The following is a 12,732-nucleotide window of genomic DNA, read 5'->3' on the forward strand; positions in this document are numbered from 1 at the left end:
ACGGTGCCTGTGGTGCCGTAGTGCACCCACAGATACACTTCCCTCCTGCATGCCCACACACCTACCCGAACCTCGCTGCCCTCAAGGGGACACATCACCGGCCAACCTGGCTTTTAGGAGAACACGGATGTAAGAACGCGGGTCTAAGGAGTGCCCCAAGCTTGGCGTTATATTTAGAAACATCCAGCCTGGGTACAGAAACGCAAGCGATGCTTTTTTACCACGAAACATCTCTTTTCAGCTTCTTGAATGTAACTGCATTATCTTGGTAGAGTGGCAGCCGGCAGGGATGGATGAAACGGGAGGTTAATCTGCATCGGCCATCTCTCTTGATTTCTCCTTCATTTCCATTTCTTTTTAAAATGGAAGCTCCATTAAAACAGCAGCACTTTTCTATTAAATAAGTAACAGAGAAAAATGACTGCCTCTGTATCTCATCAGCAGTGAATCTTTTTAAAATCACTCAAGAGGCAAGGCTCAAATCATATATTTAATAAGAACCACTTCGATATCACTTTTTAAAGCAATTAACATATTATTAGAGATAAGCGCAAGATGCAACATTTAGATCCAGATTTCTAAGACAGATTTCTACGGTTTAGGAGGGTGCTGACCTCGGGTCGTCGCCTCGGCAATCATCCCTGCATGTCACAAACCAATGTCAGAACAGCACTTCAGTTACGCGGACACAGCCGATTAAATTCTCGTTTTTTAATCCTGATTTTACTCCTGCTGCTTCTTTTCAGTCAGTTGAAAGCACTCTGTGTACACCAGGGAGAAGGGGCAAACTACCACCACAGGGTTTCTGCGCCACCTGCGGGTCCTGCAGCCAAGCGTTCATTTCCACCGGTCCCTTCCTTTTGGATATTGAGGCGTTTGTTTTCAATGTTTTCAAACATGTTTGTTTCCATGTTTGTATGGAGCATGAAGGAAAGGCAGCTCTGAACCTTAATATACCAAAGGACCAAAGAGGCCATGACCAACAGGATCCTCATGGCCAGGTCGCCTGAGGGCGTGCTCCCAAGCCGGTGCGTCACCTCCGGCAGCACGAACGCCACCACGCAGCTGGAGATGGTGGGTGCTGCACCCCGCTTCTGCCGGGGGCCGCTGCCTCCCGCACGGAGCCACACGGCCATCCCAGAGTGACTCTGGCTGACAATCCGGTGCATTAAAACAGAGCAAGTCCCTCCTGCCCGGTAGCTGAAGCACGTCCTGCCAATTATGGTAGCCGAGGTGCAGCCACACATTCATTTTTGCTGCCGGTGACGGGGACACAAACCTCCAGCAGCTGAAGCAGATGGAAGGCTGGGGGCGGTGACACCTTATACCACCACGATTAAATCTGACAAAGCCCATCTGTTGGCGCCCTGAGCACTGGCAGGACTAGAGCTGAACTGGGAACTGTGAATTATAGCACAGGCGACATCCAAGGGCTTTTTGGTTGTTTATCCTGAAACATGCAGGCTTTTCCCAACACTGAACAATGTGCGGCTTCCACTGATGACCGACAGCAAACTGATTGCTCAATTAAAGGGCATTTTACCATTTTGACCATTAACTGTGAAGTCTGAAATCCCCCAGACTTTCCTGGAGTCCACTTCATCAGTAAATTGCTTCTCTTAGAAGGCAGCAACAAATGCAAGGGGAAACGTATCATGCATCTAGAGACATTGTGATCATGTTGGTTTTGTAAGTGCTAAAATTTATTACACAAGAGATGATGCAACAGTGAATAAGAGAGCAAAATTCTACATTGACTCCCTACTTTGCAATTCAGGACAACTAAGAGGTTTTACTTCATTAAGGAAGGCAAGGGAAAAAAAAAATCAGAGACAACCCCAATGGATGAGGAAGTCTCGTCAAGCCTAAATGAACAACCAGTCCTATGTGACGCTCATTGCTGTAGAAGGAACAATGAAATATATCGGCTTCTGTTCAATAAATTACTAAAACATCAGTTATAAAGCTGCTGCGTGGCATTGGAAAATTAAACTCATTAAAACATCCAGGTAGCTTCATCCTGATGCAAATGGAAGACAGGCATGAGTGCTCTGCAGCAAACAACTCTGTGCACATCCCGTCTTTGGGAAACATATTTACATGTACATCTCATATATTAATATATTTTAGTGCACCCTAGCCAGAGGGCAACCAGAGAGAGTTTTATTCCGTGAGAAGGACAGGAGATGGGCTGGCTTCTCCTCTCCACCAAGCAAAGCCCGTATCCACCCATTAGTCTGGCATCCATGTAAAGCAACTCTGAGAGACCACATTTCCCTTTTCCAGACATCAGGACCCCAAACCAGTGGTCTCCCATGACAGCTGGGTAGATTTGGTAGGTGTGGGCCAAGAAAAGCCGGTGAGATCTCCCCACCATATTAATAGCCTCAAGTGACTTCAAGGTCAAGAATTTCAGCCAAACTGCCATTTATTGGTCTCTTGCCCTCCCTCTCCCTTCCTCACTTCACCATCGCCCATGAAGGACCGCAGAAACGTGTGCTGTTTGTGGTGGGCCTTGACCACAATCACACACCGACCAGGCAGGACAGGTGCGCTCAAGCCTCCGGAAGAGAACACCACTACAAAGTTACGGAGACTACCATTACTGATATCTTCATTCGGAGCAAGGATGCCTTAAAACCAAACCCTATAGCCTCCATGGGAGGGAAGCCCAGGCGGGACCTTCTCTCGCATTACCAGCTCCCAGCTGTTGCGCACACCAGCGCATCCATCCTCGCTTCTACAAGAAAAGAGCAAAAATAGGGTAAAGGTGGGTCTCCAAGAGGATGGTGCCAGGCCAATGGCCCCGCTGGGAAGGCAAGGTGGATCTGCAGCTTCCCAGGCTCCCAAGGGGCAGGAAGCATCCCACTAGCCTTACTCCCCATGCGTGAGTCGGACTGACACCCAAAAGGGCTGGCAACTGCCCAAACAGACAGGTGGATGCCCAAGGTCTTTTCCAAAAGGAACCCATTTGGAGTCTCTATGGGAGGGACTGGTGCTGCCCGGGGCTGGCCTGGCCAACAGCTGCCTGTGTGCAATGGGAGATCAGTGTGGCTTTTTTCAATAGGATTTTGTTTGATGACATCTGTGATTAAGGGCTGGAAAGATCCATGGGAGCTACCGGGGGGAGCTTTACCTCTCCCAGACTCAAGAAAAGGGCTGCTGGACGCCGCATCTTTCAAACTCAGCTCATTTGGGGCTTGGCAACCTTTTCCTCTCGCAAGCACGTACATTTTCATGCTTGCCAGGCTGGTACATCCAGGATCTCTCGACTCCGATCACGGGGCAAACCTACCTGGCTCTTTGGGAGAGCTTGGAGTCGTCTGGGAAAGCAACAATTCCCTGCCAGTAAAATGCTCCCAAGTCTGCATGAGCTTATTACAGTCATTCCAGCAGAAATAAGTGGTACCTTTTAGAGTGCTCGCCAGAAGAAAATAGCAGTTCTGACCCAATTTCACACAGTTGGAATCAGCTGTGGGAGACTAATATACAGAAAAGTAAAAAGACACAAATGCCCATTTCCCCCATGTCCTCTCCTAATAACATGAATAAAGCTCTGTTTTGATATTTCGTCCTTTCCGAAGGAGTCCAGTCACATCAGTCCAAGTCAGCCATGTTTCGAGTCAAACTCCTCTGACTCTTCTACCCTTTACTTGATGAAATTTTTAATTGTCCACCTTTGTCCTGTGCAGCTGCGAAGAATCAGATCGATGCCGGCCATTCCCCTGTTCTCCACTTCCAAGCATCGTCCCGTTCCCTTGTTCAGGATGGCACCGTTCTAAAATTAAAGGATACGGGGAAAATATTACAAAAATTAAAGACCTGGGGTTGCCCGTGAAGCAGACCGGGGCCGTGCGCTGCCCGGAGTGCAGCTGTGTCCTCCTGCACGGCTGGGAAGCGCACAGCACTTAGCTGGGTGGTAATGCGATTCAAACAAAAAATAATCCCTAAAATAATCAACGCGAATTCAATGAGCAACCTTTACCGCTGACAATGCGGATCCCTAACACAGCAGCAGCCCAAGAACATTTGCAATGTTTAAATAGCACGGCTGCACCCCTGCGTTAGGAAGCTGGGACACTGGTGTACGGTGTGTGTTATTTCCTCTCTGCTTTGGCACAGAAGTACCGTGTTTTCACCTATTTCCCCACAGATTATCTGTAAGAAACAAAGAAATCCGAAAGTCATCCACAGGGCAGGTTACACATGCCGCAGGGTACCAGAAAGGGAAACTTCTACTGGAAATCATCCTGAAATACTGTCCCTGATCCCTCTTAACTTCTCCCCTCTGCCCTAGGACCTGGCACCTGCTGTCACATAGGGCCGTTTCGTCCTCGTCCCCCACTGTCCCATGCCAAAGACGATGTGCCGCAGCCCCCGGGTTGGGAAGCAGAGGGGCAGCACCGATGGCAGACCCCTAACAGACCTGTATGAAATTCCAGCGCTTATGGAGGCTGCTCTTGACCTTCTCGCAATCGAGGAGCTGAGGGAAGCGGCTTTTCACGTTATCCACCAGGCAGCGGGTATCGGGTAGGAGAGTTGTGGTGCCGAGGGCGCCGAGATGAAGGAAGCCCTCCTTGGTGTAGCGAGCCAGCTGGGGGACAGGGAAAGAGAGGAAAACAACCATCAGTATCTTTGGAGCATCACTAAAAAGCGACAGGGGAAAGGACAAGTTTGCAGAGCCCCAGGAAAAAACCCGTGAGGATGGTGCACCGAGAAAGTAGAACTGACAAGAGGAAAAAAACCCAAAGTTTCTCCAGCCTTTTTTTCGTGTTGTTTTGGGGTTTTGCAGATGCAGTTGAGGAGCTGGAGCATGGGGAAGGGGCAAGAATAACTCTGAGCCTTAAACCCATCACTCCTCCAGCCTCCTTTGGGCCCGAACGCCCTGCAGCTTGGGGGCAATGGATGATTTCCCCAGGTTTTTGGCTGCATCCAGCTGTCTTGGCCAGTCACGCTGGCCCAGCCTGTGGCTTCTCGCAAGCTTGGCAAGGCAGCCTTGCTTTGGCCTACACACGATGGTGCTCTGCATCTGGCACAGCCCTCCAGCCCATCCGGCAGCCAAAGGGGGCTGATCTCTAATGGGCGCCGTTCCCCAGGGACACCAGCCCACGTCTCCCCTGCGGTTCAGCACAGAAGCGAAGGCTCAGGATTGCAGCTAACCCCTGCCATATCCCCACATCCCACCGCTGCTCCCAGGGGACCCGCTCGGCTGCCGGGGAGCCGCAGGCTGGGAGCGTCGGGCAGCGCCGATGGCTCTGGGGACACTGGCCAGGCAGCTGGCACCGAGACAGCACTGAGACGGCACCGAGATGGCACCAAAATGGCACTGAGACGGCACCGAGACAGCCCTGCTGCCGAGGGGCCGCACACAAAGGGCTCCTCCATTTGCAGCGGTTAACAATCCCCCCAAAATATTTCCCTAAACATATTTAAATTCAGGAGTGGAAAGAGACGAATGACAGTGGCCTGCCTTTTATAGTTCAAGGGAAAGATATACACAGCTGCTTATTTAAATTATGAATCAATCTATTATCTAGCAGACAAATAAGGAGTATTCAGCACGTTAATTAACTGAGCATATCTATGACCCAGACGCCTAAAAAGAGACAGTAAATCACACTGGGAGTTTGGGTTATCACAGTTAGAATAATTAAACACTGAAAACGAAGTCAAAACAATGTAACAGGGTCCAACTCCAACCAGTAACCGCAGACCCAGTTAAGGTAATTTTGCTTTCCCTGAGGGATGCTGGCGGTAGGTCCAGGTGTGCTGGATCCCCCGGCTGGTCCCCGTGCCGCTGCCTTCCTTGGGACGGCTGCCTACCGCGCTTTGCTCCCAGCTGCTGGTGGAGTTACGCTTTTACCCAGTGCATTGTGTATCAAAGCAAGACCTCTGCTCCGTTACATCTCCCTGAGGTCCATTTGCCGAAGGCATTCCCTCCCCCCAAGGCAGATTCAGCCCCAGCAGCCCGCACCATACAGTCGATGCTGGCGGGGGGCAAAGCTGCCCCATCCCATCCCATCCCGTCCCATCCCGTCCCATCCCATCCCATCCCGCAGTGCAGGATCCGCTCTTCTGCCCCCCAAAACCCTTTCCAAGGTGGTGCAGGACAGTACATGTCTCTCTAGGTTGGCAGCAATTCCCCCTCCAAGCTGCTGGTGGAAAGGAGGGCAGCCTGCAGAGCTTAAAGCCGTAACCATCACCTCCTCCTCTTCCTCCCACCGATTCACCATCTCCCACAGGCACGAGGTGCCCGACAGCAGGACGGATCCCACCCACCACCCAGCTCAGCTCCCGCCGCGCCGGGCTCCCAGCAAGGGAGATGCCCTGTGCTGGAAGAATGACCCCCAAGCATCCCCTGCCCAGCTGAAGGCTCAGATTCACTTGATTTGGTTTTAGCAGTCTGACGTTTTGATGAGCCGAGCCTGGGGCGAGACGGCGCCCTCAGCCCAACAGTGTGTTTTTAACCATGCAACTCATCTGAATTAGTATTTGAGCACCAACGCAGAGGATGAGGCCGCTTGCCTTGCAAAAAGGAACAGGTATACAAAGGAAAAGACAAAAAAACCCAAGCCCTCTCCATGACAGACAGAAGAAATCACCCACAAGTCCCAACTGGGCAGTGCAAGTTACCCTCCTTCTCCTGTTTCCGAAATGTTTCCTACCACGTACATAATTAACGTGTGAGACGCTGTCTTTTTTTTTTACGATGCTTGGCAGCTTGTCTTCAGACAGTTGGCCTGATGCCCACAAGGCAACACGATTTCTGCTCTTCCATGGTATCGCCTAATGCGGTGGGAAAAATAAGTAGAGCAAAAACCGCATCTTTCCCCAGGAAGGGAGCGGGGCAGGGGCTGCAGGGAGACAAAACAAGCTGATAAACAAGCTCGGGTATTATGAAAAATGCATTAAGTGCATCTATTAGATGTGTCGTCTACAATGTACAATAGCCAGATAAATAAAGGCCCGAACACGCGTCTGGACCTCGCACACTGCCTGACGCCTGATCTGCTCTGCCGAGTCCAGCGGAGGCTCAGCCAACAGCCGCCCCAGCCTTCGGGCCGGTCCAACCATCAAACCTGAGAGCCATCATTCCCAAAAAATCCCGTCTAACTGGCGAGTGCAAGCTCCACCACGCTCCTAAGATATTTATGGATTTTTTTTTTTTTCTTTTGGGATATTTTGCCTTTGATGCTTTAATTCTTCCTTTGTTGTTTTGTTCCTCTCCGAAGCGAGCTGCCGCGGCAGCCGGGGGTCTCAACCCCAAGGTGACAGCCAGGGAGAAGCACACGGGTAAATGGGAATCCGGCGGTGAAGCACCGATCCTCCTATCGCTGGGTCTTTCTTGAGTGATAGAAAGGAAGAAAATACCAAGCAGAGGCCGACACTCGAGCTGGCCCCACAGGCGGCTGCGGGGAGCGTGGCTGCAGCCTGACTGGCACTTTCTATCTGGATTTGCCCGGCATGAGAAGAGACGGGAAGCCCCTCTGTCTCATCACCACGTAGTGCATTGACCAATGTTCCAAAGAGCAGCTCCAGACAGTGGGCTCGCGTAAGAACCTGAGCCCACCTTAGAAACTAAAGATGCCATACAAATATCAGTAAATCACACGTGCTGTTTTGATTAAGACCTTCCGAGGGCTTGCAGCAATTCACGACCCCAACAACCCAGCATTTCAGGCGCAGCTGGGTGCTTCAATGCGGCCAGCACAGCCCCAGAGGCTGGTACCCAGGTAAAGTGGTTGATGCGAACTTATCCTTCGGCTACGTGTGAAAGTTGAGTGAACAAGATGTAACGGCAAGAGGTTTCCACAAGCGCTCATAGGGATGCTCAGCATCAGCGCAAAATACCCGCGGGGTAACACCATTCCTTGGCTCAGGGGAGCACAAGAAGTGCCGGCCGTGAGCAGGAATTCAATAAACTCCTTCTTTGGGCATCGTATTTGGAAGCCTCAGTGATGCAACTCTGTCAATCCTGCCCCTCTTGCCCAGGAGCGCACCCGATCAACCCGAACACTCTCTGCTCCTTCCCACCCCTCCTCATCCTCACAGCTCAGCCTGGTGAGCTCTTCCCACAGGATCCAGGAAGGCTCTTCCACCAACTGTTTTCCTGTCGGACCACATCGGTTTTCTCCTCTCAAATGTTTCCCTCCTGTTCTCAATTCTTTCAACGCCAAACACTCCAAAAACGTTGTCTATGTCAGCAAGTGCGTCAACAAGGCTGCTCCCTTGGAGATCCCATGGCTGCTTTGCAGTCACCAATGATTTTCTCACACAGCCATATGGTGCTTAAAGACAATAAAAGTTTGTCTTTTTTTGAAGGAAATTATTTCACTGATGAAGGAGGAGGTTTTGCCAAGCTGCAGTCCAGATATAGCAAGTTAACGACAGCCTACGTCGTACAACCACTTAAATCCAATGATATTTCACGTAACAAAACCATGTTTTCCTGGCTTTGACAAATCCCTGAAGTGATCTGAGTTTAAATTCTGCTCTCTTGCCTCCCCAAAAATCTGTTATCTGTCCTTCAAAGTCATCTGTCCTACATTTCGTTGCCTGCTAAGCAGGTTTGTCAGCCTCCAGAAAACAGACCAGGCCAGGCATGAGCTGAAGGATCCGGCCAATCCGGCAGGAAAAGAGATAAACACGGAGGTACCAGGCTGAGGAAACGCCTGAAGGAATTCCCCAGCCTGGCACAGGATGAGAGACAAACCAGAAAGACCAAGAGGAAGGACCAGAGATAAAGAGTTTGAAGATATTAACAAGCAACCCATTTAAAAGTGGTTAATGTTGACGAGGTCTCAAACCACTTAATCAGTGGAAATGGCCCAAAGCCACCTTCCCAGAGAGAAACACGCATTCACACCCCCAGCCTCTTACAAACGCCCTTTGGGGTAAAACTGCCTCTTGCAGAGTCCCCCACCTTCAAGCACCACTTCTGGGGGGGCTCCTTGGCCCCGGCGGGATCCGCAGCGCCCGGTGCCGGGAGAGCAGAGGGATGCACGGCCACACGCGTGCCCCGAGCATCCCTCGGGCTGATCTCCCCTCAGCAAACTTGCACCACCAATACATCTTCGTTGATTATTGTTTCTGGCTGGCTGCATCCCGGGGATGTGAGAAAGTTAATTAGGCGCCTTAGCACCTGGGAAATAAAAGCCTTGATGACCTTCATTGACTCTATTGGAAAATAATTTAGGATTGTTTAGCTTCCTTTCTGCGCTGAGCAGATCATCAATTAGCAACCATAAGTAAAAGCGTAGAGAATTTTCTTTTTAACACAATTTAATCTGATGCGCTATTTTGTCACCCTCGATACTGCAGCGTCCCGGATGATCTCAGTATTGATGGTTTTGTCCTCAAGTTCTGATGCTTAAATGGGCAAAACATATTTTATCCTATAATTAAATGAAATGCTCTGCTGGGTGAACATTATCTTAAGTTTTATAGTATTATAGTGCTTTCTATCACCTTAATATATCACCATGGTCCTGTCACTCCAATGAGGTATTACTATATTATTAGTATAATACATCATTACGGCAAGGTGTTTTCATGATGTATTGCTGAAAAGATGAAGCCATCAGGAAGAAAAAAAAAATCCACAAGCAGGCTCAATATAATTACAGGATAAAAGGATACTTCATCATGAAATCTGATAATGATTTGACCTGGAAGTGAAGGAAAGCAGGGAGAATGGAAAGCTAAAGGGAAAACAAGAGAAAAACCAAAAATGTCCCAATTTCCCCCACTGATAGATGCTGGGACGGAGGTGCTGTGAGCAAAAGCCAAGATCTCACCCACAAGAAGTGAGGTCTTCCACCAAAATCCCAACTTCACCTGGTGTGGCAGGGACCGGGACCCGCGACACCGCTGTCCTTGCACCATGAGAATGCCAGCAGGGAGCCTCGACCGTACCCTCGCTCGCTGCCGCCGAGGATCCTGCTCCTTCAGTGCGAGGTGTATTTAAACACATGCGTGATGGGCCCCAGAATCGAGAGGAGAAGCTGAGATTTTAGGAGAACACGTGAACACTGAGCACAGGCACCACCGGGTGTGCTTTCGGGTGCTGAACAACTCCAAAAGAATTGCAACTCATGGTGGTTTTTTATATATATATATATATATATATTTATATATATATATATATATAAAAACAAGCGAGCTATTTGAACCCAGTGTTTACATTACTTCTAATTATACTCCCAGCAATAAATTACAACATGCAGCCCATTAATTAAACAGTAGTAGCGCGAGTCCGATTTCTTTTGTGCGGTGCCCGTGCTTCTGCAAAAGGCTAATTTCAAAGCTCCTGCACTCACTGATAGCTACTTTCAAAAAGCATTTTCAAGGAGTTTGACTAATTGCGTGTATCACAAAACAAAAGAACTGCCAAGAACTGGCTCTCAGCTGGAGAGGGAAGGGACAACGCGGAGGTGGAAGACCAAGAAGAAAGCTCTGCACTGAGCTCGCGTGCCCGGCAAGCTGACGGGAGCCAGCAGCGCCGCAACATTTGACTTCAGAACATCAGGTAGGAAAAGAAAACATCATTAAGTTTAATGACAAAAACAGCTGAGGAAAAAAGAAATAGTCTGCTTTTAGCCATTCATCTTAAAGCCCAGGGTTAGCAGACGATGTCAGGCTAATTTGGTTTCTCATACTATAATGCACTTAGAGGTTTACGTTTCCAGCCAGAAAGTCCAAAAGGCAGTTTGTGCCATTTAAGAAAAAAATTGTGTGCATTTAAGCAACAGCTCAGTTATATTTAGCAGTGACTCAATAAGCCACGGTTGACTGATCTTTGTTTAAAGGCAAGGATAAACCCAAGCGAGATTTGTCTCTACCCCGAGGGACTCCTGCGGCCAGTTCCTGGGCTCAGGTGGCTCCTGAATTTTGCAGCTCAGGCTCAGATGGGCTTTGGGATTACTCAGCCCTGGTGAGCCTGGAAAGCCGGGGCTGACCGTATTGTGAGAACGGGCTCTTCAGGCATTCCCATCGCTTGAACTATGCAGGTTTTTTTGGCTGAAAATGAACCTCCTTGAGCTCGCTGGACCCCCAGATACTCACTAAGGCTGCCACAGCTGCAGCTCTACGTCTCCACTTGCTCCATCTCAACTGTCAACTCATCCTGATGCCAACGAGGCCCGTTTTGCAGGTGGAGAATTAAGAGAGATGTCTTTAAGTCGTATTTGAGGGCTGTGATAGAACAGAGAACTGACAGCCCCGTCTGGCTAGGCCCTGATAATGCTCCAGATTTTCAGCCAGATTTGATGAGCTCATCATTAAGATGTGACAAAAAAATTCAGATCTTACCTCAGGAAAGCTACCAGGAATGGGATCGCATGTTCCCAGACCCTAGGGAATGGCTCCAAGATTTTGCTGTGAACTCTAATACGTGCTTCCCACCTGAAAAGCAGCAGTTGGAGCACCCTCCCCCCTCCCAGTAAAGACCTCCTCCCACGTCTGGGCGCTGTGAAGGAGCCAGACTGACATTACCTGTACCGTCCAATGGATTAAAGAAACTTCTGTTTTCAAGATCGAGTTTAGGTATCTCTGGTAGTCACACAGGTATTCAATATTGGGGTATTCAAAAAAAAAAAGACAAACAAATCCAAGACGTGCTACAACTCATCATCAGAACGCAGCTGGAGACCGAAAACCAGAGCACAGCAGCCTCTGCTTCAACCGGAAAGCTCCGATGCTTGAATTGCAAATCTGCTCAATAAATAAATTACCCTACTGTCCGGTGGGGCGCTTTTCTTCCTCTCTCTGCTCTCCTTTCTGATTCCTGGGAGAAATTTTCCCAGGCAGGGTTTTATTATGCAAATACCTGCAAAAGCACTTAACGGGACGGTCTTTATTATGTTTTATTTCACTGTTTTGGTCGCAGCGCTGAGCTTTCTTTTGTAACATTATGAAGGAAGCAGAAGTTTCTCCTCTCCACACCTGCAGGGAGAGGCGGTGACCCCGGAGCAGAGGTGCAGGACAGGCTCACAGAGCTCTTGGGAGCAGGAATTCAACCACTGGTGTTGAGCATTTTTATGTTTTATTTCATACGAGCTCTATTCTGGGTTGAGGGCAAGGTTTGATACAGCAACTTGCCTTTGATGGCCCAGCAAATCTGTCAAACCCTGGCGTGTTTCAGGCAGCCTGGATTTGAGTCTTCACTCGTTGCTGTGTCACCTCCCGTGCTACTGCACCGTGGCGGTTTGCTGTCACGCAGTGATTTCAAGAGGACTTAGGTCCTCGCAAGGCTTTAGACACGCGGCGCTGCCCACCCGGCCGTTCCCAGCCTGAACCCCGTGTCACCTGCCAGCACCGACAGCTCTGGTTTGGGGTCACGGTGTTAAAACAAGCCGTTGGCAGGCAGAGTAAGAGTAAGAAACACCACGATGCCTAAACAGAAAATGATGGAACGACACGCCAGGGCTGCCTTGGTGGGTAAGGGAGGGACACAGCCCACAAAGCACAGCAACAGCAGCGAGAGAGCAGGTCTTCCCCAAAACACACAAAGACAGACTGCCTGGAGAAGAGAAGGCTCCGAGGAGACCTTCGAGCCCCTTCCAGTCCCTAAAGGGGGCCTACAGGAAGGATGGGGAGGGACTCTTCATCAGGGAGTATAATGATAGGACACGGGGTAACGGCCTCAAACTGAAAGCGGGGAGATTTAGATGAGATGTGAGGAAGAAATTCTTGGCTGTGAGGGTGGTGAGGCACTGGAACAGGTTGCCCAGA

At 49.7% G+C, this 12,732-nt stretch overlaps 1 protein-coding gene across 1 annotated transcript in view; it reads right to left on the minus strand.

Moving 5' to 3' along the window:
* Window positions 1-1,676: 1,676 nt before the first annotated feature.
* Window positions 1,677-12,732, minus strand: part of GALNT17 (polypeptide N-acetylgalactosaminyltransferase 17) — a 219,938-nt gene continuing 208,882 nt past the window's right edge. Inside the window, exons 10-11 of the mRNA XM_054210227.1 lie at window positions 4,427-4,594; window positions 1,677-3,778 (exon numbers count right to left, since the gene is read on the minus strand). Of these exons, the coding sequence (XP_054066202.1) occupies window positions 3,650-3,778; window positions 4,427-4,594 (297 nt within the window). The 3' untranslated portion in view covers window positions 1,677-3,649. The remainder of the gene's footprint in view (window positions 3,779-4,426; window positions 4,595-12,732) is intronic.

Source organism: Rissa tridactyla, chromosome 7 (assembly GCF_028500815.1).
Source record: "Rissa tridactyla isolate bRisTri1 chromosome 7, bRisTri1.patW.cur.20221130, whole genome shotgun sequence".
NCBI lineage: Eukaryota > Metazoa > Chordata > Aves > Charadriiformes > Laridae > Rissa > Rissa tridactyla.